We start from the raw sequence: 15,006 nt of genomic DNA, 5'->3' as shown, positions 1-15,006 counted from the left end.
GGGAGTCTGTATCAATTGAAGGCATATTCAAGCCATTAAAGAAGGAGTCAATCAGCAAAGGGTCTTGAGGGGATTCAGAGGTGTATAGTGCAGAGTAAAATTGTTTAAATTGATCATTGATCTCTTTATGTATAACTGTGGTGGCACCAGACGGGGTCCTTATTTGTGGGATTAGCCGTGAGGCCTCAGATTTACGGATCTGATGTGCAAGGAGTTTACTGGCCTTGTCGCCTTGTTCATAGACTTTGTATCGAGCTCGCAAGAGTAACTGTTCAGCTTGCCTGGTAGAAAGCTCATCAAATTCAGATTGGAGTAGTTGGCGCTCTTTATGCAGATCAGAGGAAGGATCCGTAGCATACTTCTCATCCAATGTGGCTATGGACTCGCTCAGGTCCCGAAGTCGCTGGGAGCGAACTCTGTTTTGGTTGGCTGTATAAGAAATAATTTGGCCACGTAGGTATGCTTTGAGAGACTCCCATATGGTAGAGCAGGACATACCTGGTGTTGAATTCGTTTCTAGGAATAAGGCAATTTCAGAAGAAATGAAATTGACAAACTCATCTGAGAGTAAAATGGGGTTGAGACGCCATTGATAACACCTAGGAGGTCGCTGGGGAAACTCTAGTTCAAGCACTAATGGTGAATGGTCAGAGATAACAATACTCTCGTAAGTACACTGCCGAAGGTTAGGCAGAAGTTTTTTGTCCAAAAAGAAGTAATCAATCCGGGAGTATGTTTGATGAACATGAGAATAAAAGGAATACTGTCTATCTGTAGGATGTAGGAAACGCCAGGCCTCAAACATAGCATATTTCTGAAGAAAGGATTGAATAAGTAGGGCACATTTAGATGGGCCTGTATTTGTTTGTGAGGACTTGTCCAGAACTGGGGACATTTTACAGTTGAAATCCCCCCCTAAAATCAACAAATGAGAATCTAAATTGGGAATAGCAGACAGAAAGGAAGAAATGAAACTTGTGTCATCCCAATTGGGAGCATAAACACTAGCCAAAACAAGAGGGGTAGAAAACAGTTCACCAGTTACTATGACGTATCGTCCCTTAGGATCAGCAATAACCTCAGAAGCTACAAAGGGAGTAGCTTTATCAACCAGAATAGCAGCACCTCTTGATTTACTATGAAAGTTTGAGTGGAACACTTGACCAACCCAGTCCTTACGCATCCTAAAATGCTCACCAGTCCTCAAGTGAATCTCTTGTAGAAATGCAATATTTGCATTCAAACCCTTTAAGTGTGTCAGCACCCTCTTACGCTTCATCGGGTTGTTAACCCCTTTGGTATTCCAAGAAATGTACTTGATCGTATTATTTCGGCCCCTCTGGGCATTCCCGTTATTCAACCCTGTCATTAGAGCATAGAATGGAAAAGCAATGAGCGCCCAAAACCCCCAGAATAACTTGTCTCAGAGTAATAATGTACGGTGGTAAATGTTTGGAAAAAGTACAGAAAAAAAAACAGAAAAAAAAACTAAAAAGACAGAATGACAACATTAGAACTGAACAATTCAACCTGCCCAACCCACCCCCTCCCCCCATCCCAGACAATACCTCCCCAAATGAGGTACAAGCCTAAATAGAACATGTTCTCTTCGCACAGTATGTCTGTGAGAGTGCGGTCTTAAACCTAAACCCACAGTCCCGCTCTTTAAAGTCGCGTTTTGTTAGTGGATCAAGCAGCAAAAAGAAAGATTTGTATGTATTTTTTTCAAAAAAAAAACAACAACAAAAAAAAAAAAAGGCGAATCCCTTATGCAAACGGAATGACAAAAGCACCACTTGTAGATGTATATAATTGTATTCCCCGTCTTATAACAGGCATTGAGAGGGAAAATAAATAAAATGTATAAAGGCTCTCAGCCAAAAATCTATTTTGAAGTAAGGAAATCGTAGTTAGACAATCAAAAATAATAGTAATTATAATAGTAGTCTAGTTGAAGCTGAGACAGCTTACAACCAATACCAAAAAACTACGTGTGCGCAACGTTGAACGTTTGCTGGGCATAAATGACGCTCAAAACTTTTAAAATTAAAGTGAGGCCCCAGAAACCGTGTAGCCTCGGGAGACATTTACTGTTTACTGGGTCAATGCAAACGGATGCAGTAAACAAATAACCAAAACTATTTTGAGTCACTGAGACAATGTGTAAACAAACTAAATAGGTGAGCGAGATCAGGCACGCACACTAGATAATCAAAACATTAGATCACATCAAATAAGCCTGAATAGTTTCACCAACTATACAAGACTAGCCTGTTATATCTAAACATAATTGTACCACAAGTGGGGTACTTATAATCCACACTGTGAGCATATTCAAGACTTCTTGATGTGACGTTGAATGTGAGCCATAGCCTCATCCGGAGATTCAAATGTGTGGTCTTTACCCTCATGAGATATCCATAAACGGGCCGGGAATCGCAGTCCATACTTCACACTTGGATGGTCGCAAAGTAGTCGTTTGGCCTGTCCGAAAGCTGCGCGCTGCCTGGAAACAGTGGGGGAGTAGTCCTGGTAAATGGAAAAGCTCTGTCCTTGAAAGCTCAGAGTGGTATTGCGGGCTCTTCGGAGGATCTCCATCTTCTCATGAAAAAAGTGCACTCGAAGAATTATGTCACGGGGCCTCCCCATCCCGGGGCTTTGGGCGCAGCGACCGGTGGGCTCGATCAATCAGGGGCTTTTCATCTAAGGCAAGAACATCCTTCAGCAGCCCTGAAACGAAATCTGTGGTCGCGATGCATTTCCGCGGACTCTGGGACTGATACAAGTCTCAGATTATTACGGCGAGAGAATCCCTCTAAACTCACACAGCTCTCCCTCACCTTTTTCAAATCCGCAGCTAGGCGTTTAACTTCAGTCTCCAGGGATGTAGTTAAATCGGAGACATTAGTAGCGGAGGCCTCCAGTGCTGTAATCGTTGTAGTGTGTGACGCAGTTGTTGTTTTGAGTAATGTAATTGCCGGAACAGTCTCGTTACGCAGGATGGTTAAATCTGCTTTTAAAGTATCAGAAACCTCCTGTATTCTGGCCTCAATCGTAGCAACCACCTGTGTTTTCATTTCAACTATCTCAGAGCGTAGTAGTTTGATGGCCTCGAATGTTCATTTCAGCGCAGCCAGGCCAAGCCGCGCCCCCGGGTAAAGTGTGCGTCCCCGGGCCCTCAGACTCAGGAGAGGGCGGTGATGAGAGCGGGTCTTGTAGGCCGGGTTTTCTCAAAGTCATGCTCTTGGCCTTATGTTTGGTCGACATGCTGACATTCGGAAGCAAAGTAGTCTTGGTTTTTACGGAAAGGGATCACCAAATTAATATTTGAAAATAAATACGGTTCTGCTGCAGAATTCACATAAACTTTAAGAATACCACGGGAGCAAACGGAGAACACGTCAGTCACACATGGCGTCCCCTACCATCCCCGGTGATTTAAATATTGACTGGCTTTCAACAGGCTGCCCACTCAAGGTAAAGCTTCAAACTGTAACTAGGGCCTGCAACCTGGTTCAGGTTATCAATCAACCTGCCAGGGTAGTTAAAAACAGCACAGGAATGAAATCATCAACACGTATTGATCATATCTTTACTTATGCTGCAGAAATTTGTTTGAAAGCGTTGTCCAAATCCATTGGATGTGATGATCACAATATACTTGCCATATCTAGGAAAACCAAGGTTCCAAAAGCTCAGCCTAATATTGTGAATAAGAGGTCATACAGTATTTTGCTATTTTACAGTAAACAAATTGACAACTGACTTTCAGCATGCTTATAGGGAAGAACATTCAACAAGCACAGCACTTACACAAATTACTGATGATTGGCTGAGAGAAATTGATAAAAAGATTGGGGTCTGTTTTGTTAGACTTCATTCTGGCTTTTGATATTATCGATCATAGTCTGTTGTTGGAAAAACGTATGTGTCATGGCTTTACACCCCCTGCTATGTTGTGGATATTGAGTTACCTGTCTGACAGAACACAGAGGGTGTTGTTTAAAAAATATTTTCTTTTTTACTTGGTTTGGAGTCTTGATGTGTTTTTTAAAAATGTTGAAATATATTGGATGTTAAGATATCCTTTTATTAATGAGAAAATATGTGCATTCTTACTGTACATATTACTGTACAGCCACACCAACATAATCCAGGTAGAATCAGGAATTCCCCAGGGCAGCCTTCTATTCCCCTTAGTTTTTTCAATCTTTACTAACGACATGCCGCAGGCTTTGAGTAAACCAGTGTGTCTATGTATGCGGATGACTCAACACTATACACATCAGCTACCACAGCGACTGAATTGACCGCAAGACTTAACAAAGTAGTTTCAGAATGGGTGTCAAAGAGTAAGTTAGTCCTGAATATTTTTAACTAAAAGCTTTTTTTCTTCTGTTTTTAAATAGTTATATTCACCTATAATAATTAAATTCCTCTCAATTCCAAAGTTAGGTAAATTGAAATCATTTAAATCAATATTATTCCCAAATATTACACACATTCGAATTAATTTCCTTCAGGATTTCAGGTTGATCATGTCACTGTTCTGACAGCCTAGCTATACTGGAAATTTAGAAATACAAGTTGAAATGATTTTTGAAGACATCCTGCAGTAAATGTTTGATACTAATTGCATTAGTTTCATTTACTGGGAAAAATACAATTCCAATTAAATTCCAAAGATTAAATGTTTTTACAATTCCAATTCAATTACATAATGAAAAGCTGTGAAAACGATCCAACATGTTTCTGATAGTACATTTTATTTTGGATACATGTTTTACGTGCCTGAAAGTGAAATACTGTCAGCTTTAATGCCGCTGAAGAAAATTGAGTATTTAGACAACACAACACGGTCCCTGAGCGCTTATTTGCATTTTCTGAAGATCAAAGAAATACATCATATTTCTCCACTCCTGTTTCCGAGACAAAATGTGACTAGTTTCAGGAAATTAGTTATGTCGCTCATTACTACTTAACAGGAGAGCCATTTGAACTTAACATGTTTTTTTCCCCCATCAAAATGCGTTTTTTTAAATGCCTTTTTGAACATGTGAATTGTCACGTGCCTTAATAACAAACGTGTATGCTGTCTGTAAATACAAATAAAATATTTAAATTACGAGCCTAGTTGGTTTAGCCACGGAAAAACTTTCACGTGCCTTAATAACAAACGTGTATGCTGTCTGTAAATACGAATAAAGTATTTAAATTACGAGCCTAGTAGGTTAACAGCTAACTTTAGCTGGCTGGCTGGTTAGCTAACGCTACGTGTTTGATCTGTGTAGTAATATTATTTTTATCAGAGCCATTTGCATTGCTAGTCAGAGCCTAATGTTAGCTAGCTAACATTGAACCTGGTTGGTTAGCTACCTGCAGATTCATGCAGGGTAGTAACGTTATGAGTTGGGATTATGGTTCATTGTTTAACTAGGTAGCTAAATGTCTAAACAAAAGACTGCAAGTAACTATTGCAAGTAACTATTTCAGTAGAATGTTTATGACATCACTGCGACAACTGTCGATAGACGTAGCTGGTAAATTCGCTTTGGCTGTGTACTCTGATTTCAGTGCACTCTCTTCTGTTTGCCAGAGCCCAGAATAACTGACAAATTTACAAATGCTCAACACCTGTTGAATATTGCCGGTGTCAGCAAAAAACACCGGCCAAAAAAACGTAATTAAATTGTTGCCAGCAGCACAGTTGCAGTCTCCAACACTCTGGATAACATGAAAACAGCCTAACCAGCTCTGCTACGGCGAGTAAAATGGTCAGAGTGAGCTGTTCTCTTGTTTGTGTCTGGAAGTAGCTAGCCAATTAGTTTTGGTGCTTGACTGCTGTTGTTAGATCAGAACGCTCGGATCCACCCTACTTTTCATCCAGAGCGCCCAGTGTGCGCTCTAAAAGCTCAGGGAGCAAACTGACAATCTGACAACGAGTTTAGGAAAGCCCAGAGCACACTCTGGCACTCCAGATTAAATTTACGAACACACCTGTAGTCTCAATGGGACTCCCTGCTGTATTAAAGGTAAAATAAAAGTCGCCAGGCAAGCCAAAACTCCATCCCACCAAAACAGGCTGAAATTTCAGGTGGTCTTATCAAACGGCTCTTATGCTTAAAGGGCATTATCATACTTTTCACGAATTCCACAGTGTTGGGGCGGCAGGTAGTCTAGTGGTTAGAGCATTGGGCCAGTAACCAAAAGGTTGCTGGATCGAATCCCTGAGCTGACAAGGTAAAAATATATTGTTCTGCCCCTGAGCAAGGCAGTTAACCCACTGTTCCCCAGGCACCGAAGACTTGGATGTTGATTATGGCAAACTCCCGCACCGCTCTGATTCAGAGGGTTTGGGTTAAATGCGGAAGACACACTTCGGTTGAATGCATTGTTGTACAACTGACTAGGTATCCCCCTTTCCTACTCTGTCTCTCTCGCTTGCTCTCTACCGCACCTGCTGTCTCAACCTCTGAATGCTCGGCTATGAAAAGCAAACTGACATTTACTCCTGAGGTGCTGACCTGTTTTCCCTTCTACAACTACTGTGATTATTATTTGAGCATGCTGGTCGTCTATGAACGTTTGAACATCTTGAAGAACGATCTGGCCTTAATGGCCATGTACTATCATAATCTACCTCCGGCACAGCCAGAAGAGAACTGGCCGCCCCCTCAGCGCCTTAGGTTTCTTCCTAGGTTCTTGCCTTTTCTAGGGAGTTTTTGCCAGCCACCTTGTCACTACATCTGCATTGCTTGCTCTTTTGGGATTTTAGGCTGGGTTCTGTATAAGCACTTTGTGACATCTGCTGAGGTGTATGTGATTTGTGAAAATGGCTTTATGAATTAATTTGACTTGATGATATTCCAACCTCATAGTATGGAAATATATACACAATATGACAAAGTATGTGGACACCTGTTCGATTTGTACGCTGGGACATTGCCATGCAGAAACAGGAAAAGGCCTTCCACAAAGTTGGAAGCACAGCATTGTCTAGAATGTCAACCATGAAAAACAGCCCCAGACCATTATTCCTCCACCAAACTTTACAGTGGGCACTATACATTGGGGCTGGTAGCGTTCTCCTGGCATCCGCCAAACCCAGATTCATCCATCGGACTGCCAGATGGGGAAGCTTGATTTATCACTCCAGTGAACGCATTTCCACTGCTCCAGACTCCAATGGCGGCAAGCTTTACACCACTCCAGCCAACGCTTGGCATTGGGCATGGAGATCTGAGCCTTGAGTGCGGCTGCTCGGCCATGAAAACCCATTTGATGAAGCTCCCGATGAACAGTTCTTGTGAAAAGAAAATGTATGTATGTGTATGTATGAATGTTTATATATTTATATATATATGAATATATGTGTATTTATATAGATATACATTACCATTCAAAAGTTTGTCACTTAGAAATGTCCTTGTTTTTGAAAGAAAAGGTAAATTTTTGTCCATTAAAAATAATATCAAATTGATCAGAAATACAATACAATGTAGACATTAATGTTGTAAATGACTATTGTAGCTTGAAATGGCAGATTTTTAATGGAATATCTACATTTATCAGCAACCATCACTCCTCTGTTCCAATGGCACATTGTGTTAGCTAATCCAAGTTTATCATTTTAAAAGGCTAATTGATCATTAGAAAAGCCTTTGCAATTATGTCAGCACAGCTGAAAACTGTTGTCCTGATTAAAGAAGCAATAAATCTGGCCGCCTTTAGAGTAGTTGAGTATCTGGAGCATCAGTATTTGTGGGTTCGATTACAGGCTCAAAATAGCCAGAAACAAAGTACTTTCTTCTGAGACCTGTCAGTCTATTCTTGTTCTGAGAAATTAAGGCTATTCCATGCAAGAAATTGCCAAGAAACTGAAGATCTCGTACAACAGAACAGAGTAAACTGGCTCTAACCAGAATAGAAAGAGTGGGAGGCCCCGGTGCACAACTGAGCAAGAGGGCAAGTACCTACAGTTGAAGTTGGAAGTTTACATACACTTAGGTTGGAGTCATTAACACATTGAACACAGTATATTCCGTCTTAAATTTTATCGATTATTTACGTTTTAGGGTATTTAACGTTGGATTAGGAAAGTTGTTTGAAATGTTTGGACCACGTTTACAGGTAACTTATTAGGTACTTTGTAGTCATGTTGGGCGAGTTGGAACCGGTGTATTTCTGAATCAAACGCGCCAAATAAATGGACATTTTGGGGATATAAAGAAGGGACTTATCGAACAAAAGGACCATTTGTGATGTTTTTGGGAGATTTTGGAGTGCCAACAGAAGAAGATCTTCAAAGGTAAGGAATTCATTATATCTTTATTTCTGACTTTTGTGTCGCACCTGCCTGGTTGAAATATGTTTTTCATGTGTTGGTATGCGGGGCGCTGTCCTCAGATAATCGCATGGTTTGCTTTCGCCGTAAATCCTTTTTGAAATCTGACACGGCGGCTGGATTTACAACAACCGACTTGTTGCTTTAGTTTGATGTATTCCACTTGTGATTTTATGAAAGTTAAATATTTATAGTAATTTAATTTGAATTTGGGGCTCTGAAATTTCACCGGATGTTGTCAAGGTGGGACGCTAGCGTCGCACTGATCCGAAAGAAGTTAACAAACTATAGTTTTAACAAGTCGGTAAGGACATCTGCTTTGTGCATGACACAAGTAATTTTTCCAACAATTGTTCACAGCCAGATTATTTCACTTATACTTCACTGTATCGCAATTCCAGTGGGTCAGAAGTTTACATACACAAAGTTGACTGTGCCTTTAAACAGTTTGGAAAATTCCAGAAAATTATGTCATGACTTTAGAAGCTTCTGATAAGCTAATTGACAACATTTGAGTCATTTGGAGGTGTACCTGTGGATGTATTTCAAGGCCTACCTTCAAACTCAGTGCCTCTTTGCTTGACATCATGGGAAAATCAAATGAAATCAGCCAAGACCTCAGAAAAAACATTGTAGACCTCCACAAGTCTGGTTCATCCTTGGGAGCAATTTCCAAACGCCTGAAGGTATCACGTTCATCTGTACAAACAGTAGTACTCAAGTATCACCATGGAACCACACAGCCGTCATCCCGCTCAGGAAGGAGACGCGTTCTGTCTCCTAGAGATGAATGTACTTTGGTGCGAAAAGTGCAAGTCAATCCCAGAACAACAGCAAAGGACCTTGTGAAGATGCTGGAGGAAACGGGTACAAAAGTATCAATATCCACAGTAAAACGAGTCCTATATCGACATAAACTGAAAGGCCGTAAAGCAAGGAAGAAGCCACTGCTCCAAAACCGCCATAAATCAAATCAAATCAAATTTTATTTGTCACATACACATGGTTAGCAGATGTTAATGCGAGTGTAGCGAAATGCTTGTGCTTCTAGTTCCGACAATGCAGTAATAACCAACAAGTAATCTAACTAACAATTCCAAAACTACTGTCTTATACACAGTGTAAGGGGATAAAGAATATGTACATAAGGATATATGAATGAGTGATGGTACAGAGCAGCATAGGCAAGATACAGTAGATGGTATCGAGTACAGTATATACATATGAGATGAGTATGTAAACAAAGTGGCATAGTTAAAGTGGCTAGTGATACACGTATTACATAAGGATACAGTCGATGATATAGAGTACAGTATATACGTATGCATATGAGATGAATAATGTAGGGTAAGTAACATTATATAAGGTAGCATTGTTTAAAGTGGCTAGTGATATATTTACATCATTTCCCATCAATTCCCATTATTAAAGTGGCTGGAGTTGAGTCAGTGTCAGTGTGTTGGCAGCAGCCACTCAATGTTAGTGGTGGCTGTTTAACAGTCTGATGGCCTTGAGATAGAAGCTGTTTTTCAGTCTCTCGGTCCCAGCTTTGATGCACCTGTACTGACCTCGCCTTCTGGATGATAGCGGGGTGAACAGGCAGTGGCTCGGGTGGTTGATGTCCTTGATGATCTTTATGGCCTTCCTGTAACATCGGGTGGTGTAGGTGTCCTGGAGGGCAGGTAGTTTTCCCCCGGTGATGCGTTGTGCAGACCTCACTACCCTCTGGAGAGCCTTACGGTTGAGGGCGGAGCAGTTGCCGTACCAGGCGGTGATACAGCCCGCCAGGATGCTCTCGATTGTGCATCTGTAGAAGTTTGTGAGTGCTTTTGGTGACAAGCCTAATTTCTTCAGCCTCCTGAGGTTGCATACATATGAGATGAGTAATGTAGGGTATGTAAACATGAAAGTGGTATAGTTTAAAGTGGCTAGTGATACATTTTTTACATCAATTTCCATTATTAAAGTGGCTGGAGTTGAGTCAGTATCTTGGCAGCAGCCACTCAATGTTAGTGGTGGCGGTCTGATGGCCATGAGATAGAAGCTGTTTTTCAGTCTCTGGGTCCCTGCTTTGATGCACCTGTACTGACCTCGCCTTCTGGATGATAGCGGGGTGAACAGGCAGTGGCTCGGGTGGTTGATGTCCTTGATGATCTTTTTGGCCTTCCTGTGACATCGGGTGGTGTAGGTGTCCTGGAGGGCAGGTAGTTTCTTCAGCCAAATTTCTTCAGCCTCCTGATGTTGAAAGAGGCGCTGCAGCGCCTTCTTCACAATGCTGCCTGTGTGAGTGGACCAATTCAGTTTGTCTGTGATGTGTATGCCGAGGAACTTAAAACTTGCTACCCTCTCCACTACTGTTCCATCGATGTGGATAGGGGGGTGTTCCCTCTGTTGTTTCCTGAAGTCCACAATCATCTCCTTAGTTTTGTTGACGTTGAGTGTGAGGTTATTTTCCTGACACCACACTCCGAGGGCCCTCACCTCCTCCCTGTAGGCCGTCTTGTCGTTGTTGGTAATCAAGCCTACCACTGTTGTGTCGTCCGCAAACTTGATGATTGAGTTGGAGGCGTGCGTGGCCACGCAGTTGTGGGTGAACAGGGAGTACAGGAGAGGGCTCAGAACGCACCCTTGTGGGGCCCCAGTGTTGAGGATCAGCGGGGAGGAGATGTTGTTGCCTACCCTCACCACCTGGGGGCGGCCCGTCAGGAAGTCCAGTACCCAGTTGCACAGGGCGGGGTCGAGACCCAGGGTCTCGAGCTTGATGACGAGCTTGGAGGGTACTATGGTGTTGAATGCCGAGCTGTAGTCAATGAACAGCATTCTCACATAGGTATGTCTGTGGACCTATTTGGGCGGTACGCAAATTGGAGTGGGTTTAGGGTGTCAGGTAGGGTGGAGGTGATATGGTCCTTGACTAGTCTCTCAAAGCACTTCATGATGACGGAAGTGAGTGCTACGGGGCGGTAGTCGTTTAGCTCAGTTACCTTAGCTTTCTTGGGAACAGGAACAATGGTGGCCCTCTTGAAGCATGTGGGAACAGCAGACTGGTATAGGGATTGATTGAATATGTCCGTAAACACACCGGCCAGCTGGTCTGCGCATGCTCTGAGGGCGCGGCTGGGGATGCCGTCTGGGCCTGCAGCCTTGCGAGGGTTAACACGTTTAAATGTCTTACTCACCTCGGCTGCAGTGAAGGAGAGACCGCATGTTTTCGTTGCAAGCCGTGTCAGTGGCACTGTATTGTCCTCAAAGCGGGCAAAAAAGTTATTTAGTCTGCCTGGGAGCAAGACATCCTGGTCCGTGACTGGGCTGGATTTCTTCCTGTAGTCCGTGATTGACTGTAGACCCTGCCACATGCCTCTTGTGTCTGAGCCGGTTAGGTAATGTTTTAATCGTTGCTATGGGAACGACATCTTCAACGCACGTTCTAATGAACTCGCACACCGAATCAGAGTATTCGTCAATATTGTTATCTGACGCAATACGAAACATATCCCAGTCCGCATGATGGAAGCAGTCTTGGAGTGTGGAGTCAGCTTGGTCGGACCAGCGTTGGACAGACCTCAGCGTGGGAGCCTCTTGTTTTAGTTTCTGTCTGTAGGCAGGGATCAACAAAATGGAGTCGTGGTCAGCTTTTCCGAAAGGGGGGCGGGGCAGGGCCTTATATGCGTCGCGGAAGTTAGAGTAACAATGATCCAAGGTCTTTCCACCCCTGGTTGCGCAATCGATATGCTGATAAAATTTAGGGAGTCTTGTTTTCAGATTAGCCTTGTTAAAATCTCCAGCTACAATGAATGCAGCCTCCGGATAAATGGTTTCCAGTTTGCAAAGAGTTAAATAAAGTTCGTTCAGAGCCATCGATGTGTCTGCTTGGGGGGGGGGTATATACGGCTGTGATTATAATCGAAGAGAATTCTCTTGGTAGATAATGCAGTCTACATTTGATTGTGAGGAATTCTAAATCAGGTGAACAGAAGGATTTGAGTTCCTGTATGTTTCTTTCATCACACCATGTCACGTTAGCCATAAGGCATACGCCCCCGCCCCTCTTCTTACCAGAAAGATGTTTGTTTCTGTCGGCGCGATGCGTGGAGAAACCCGTTGGCTGCACCGCCTCGGATAGCGTCTCTCCAGTGAGCCATGTTTCCGTGAAGCAAAGAACGTTACAGTCTCTGATGTCCCTCTGGAATGCTACCCTTGCTCGGATTTCATCAACCTTGTTGTCAAGAGACTGGACATTGGCAAGAAGAATGCTAGGGAGTGGTACACGGTGTGCCCGTCTCCGGAGTCTGACCAGAAGACCGCCTCGTTTCCCTCTTTTTCGGAGTCGTTTTTTTGGGTCGCTGCACAGAGTCCATTCCGTTGTCCTGTTTGTAAGGCAGAACACAGGATCCGCGTCGCGAAAAACATATTCTTGGTCGTACTGATGGTGAGTTGACGCTGATCTTATATTTAGTAGTTCTTCTCGACTGTATGTAATGAAACCTAAGATGACCTGGGGTACTAATGTAAGAAATAACACGTAAAAAAACAAAAAACCGCATAGTTTCCTAGGAACGCCAGACTACGGTTTGCAACTGCACGTGGAGGCAAAGATCAACAAAGATGTCCTCTGGCCTGATGAAAACAAAAATAGAACTGTTTGGCCATAATGACCATCGTTATGTTTGGAGGAAAAAGAGGGATGCTTGCAAGCCGAAGAATACCATCCCAACCGTGAAGCACGTGGGTGGCAGCACCATGTTGTGGGGGTGCTTTGCTGCAGGAGGGACTGGTGCCCGTCACAAAATAGATGGCAACATGAGGGAGGAAAATGATGTGCATATATTGAAGCAACATCTCAAGACCGCAGTCAGGAAGTTAAAGCTTGGTCACAGATGGGTCTTCCAAATGGACAATGACCACAAGCATACTTCCAAAGTTGTGGCAAAATGGCTTTAGGACAACAAAGTCAAGGTATTGGAGTGGCCATCACAAAGCCCTGACCTTAATCCTATAGAAAATGTGTGGGCAGAACTGAAAAAGCGTGTGCGAGCAAGGAGACCTACAAACCTTACTCAGTTACACCAGCTCTGTCAGGAGGAATGGTCCAAAATTCACCCAACTTATTGTGGTACGCTACCTTAAAAGTTTGACCCAAGTTAAACAATGTAAAGGCAATGCTAAAAAATACTAATTGAGTCTATGTAAACTTCTGACCCACTGGGAATGTGATGAAAGAAATAAAAGCTGTTATAAATCATTCTCCTATTTTAATGACATTTCACAGTCTTAACATAAAGTGGTGATCCTAACTGACATATGTAATAGAATTAAATGTCAGGAGTTGTGAAAAACTGAGTTTAAATATTTGGCTAAGGTGTATGTAAACTTCCAACTGTATCTAACAACTATTTTAATTTAAGTTCACTATCTCTTTTTTTCTCTCTCCACCTCCCTCTCTGCATTTCTCTCTCTTCATCTTCCCCTCCTCCAGACCACATCCCAGAAGATCTATGTGACCCCTTCTACACGGACCAGTATGAGCAGGAGCACATCAAGCCGCCCGTCATCAGACTGCTGCTGTCCGGGGAGCTGTACTGCCGTGTCTGCGGCCTCATCCTGAAGGGCGAGCAGGCCTCAGCGCTCCAGTCCCACCTGTCCGTCATCCAGGCCCTCTCCCGGAAAGGCATCTACGTCCTGGAGAGCGACAACAACCCAGTCTCTGACGGTGACCTGGACTGTAGCCCCATCAAGATGGTGAGTAGAACGTACTGGGCTGGATAGAGAGTTGTAGTTGGGGATTATGGGTTTGAGGTTTAGGACTGGGAAAGCTTGGTGTGGGAGGGTATGTCTGCATCCATATTTGGGTCTGGCTTTTGAAGTTGTTTCATTTTTCTCCCCCACAGTTTTATTGATACAAATGAAGTCACCCTAATAAAATGTTTGTATACCAGATAGGAGATAGGAAATATCAAGCACTCTGTTTTGTTTTTGTACTTTTAGTGCAGCAGCTATGCATGGTGGTGTTTACAACAGTAAATGTGGTGCTACAGTGACAGTTTTGTAAATCCTGTCAGTAGTAGGGGAACGATTGGGAAAGGAAGGCCATCTATCTGCCTTGACCCTGCCTTCTGGCCAAATTAGCAGCACAGCCACCAGCACTGTGTGTGTTAGTAAGAATTGTAACACATCGCGTACGTGTGTTTTTGTTTTACTCTACTTTAGGGGTGTAACCCGGGTTTTGTATGTATTGCGTTTTTTGAGTCATGTTTCGGGTACATCGGGAAAATTAATTGCCAAAAGTTACCTCTTTTAAGGATTTTTTTTTTTTGGTACCATCTTTGAAATGCAAGAGAGAGGCCATAATGTATTATTCCAGACCAGGCGTAATTTAGATATGGACACTAGATGGCAGCAGTGTATGTGCATTTTGTTTTTGACTGATCCAATGAACCATTGCATTTATGTTCAAAATGTTGTGTCAAGACTGCCCAAATGTGCCTAATTGGTTTATTAATAACTTTTTAAGTTCATAACTGTCCACTCTCCTCATACAATAGCATGGTATTCTTTCACTGTACTAGCTATTGTAAATTGGACAGTGCAGTTAGATTAACATGAATTTAAGCTTTCTGCCAATATCAGATATGTCTATGTCCTGGGAAATGTTCTTGTTACTT

The 15,006-nt window shown here is 42.7% G+C and overlaps 1 protein-coding gene across 2 annotated transcripts in view; it reads left to right on the top strand.

The window, feature by feature from the left end:
* The window catches only part of LOC139408954 (calmodulin-regulated spectrin-associated protein 1-B-like), a 141,152-nt gene that overhangs the window by 34,263 nt on the left and 91,883 nt on the right, over positions 1 to 15,006 (top strand). For both annotated transcript variants that reach the window (XM_071153482.1, XM_071153481.1), the window contains exon 3: positions 13,821 to 14,083. In XM_071153482.1, the coding sequence (XP_071009583.1) occupies positions 13,821 to 14,083 (263 nt within the window). The remainder of the gene's footprint in view (positions 1 to 13,820; positions 14,084 to 15,006) is intronic.

Source organism: Oncorhynchus clarkii, chromosome 5, assembly GCF_045791955.1.
Source record: "Oncorhynchus clarkii lewisi isolate Uvic-CL-2024 chromosome 5, UVic_Ocla_1.0, whole genome shotgun sequence".
NCBI lineage: Eukaryota > Metazoa > Chordata > Actinopteri > Salmoniformes > Salmonidae > Oncorhynchus > Oncorhynchus clarkii.
Note: the sequence above shows the minus strand (reverse complement) of the source record. Positions and strands in the feature narration are given on the sequence as shown.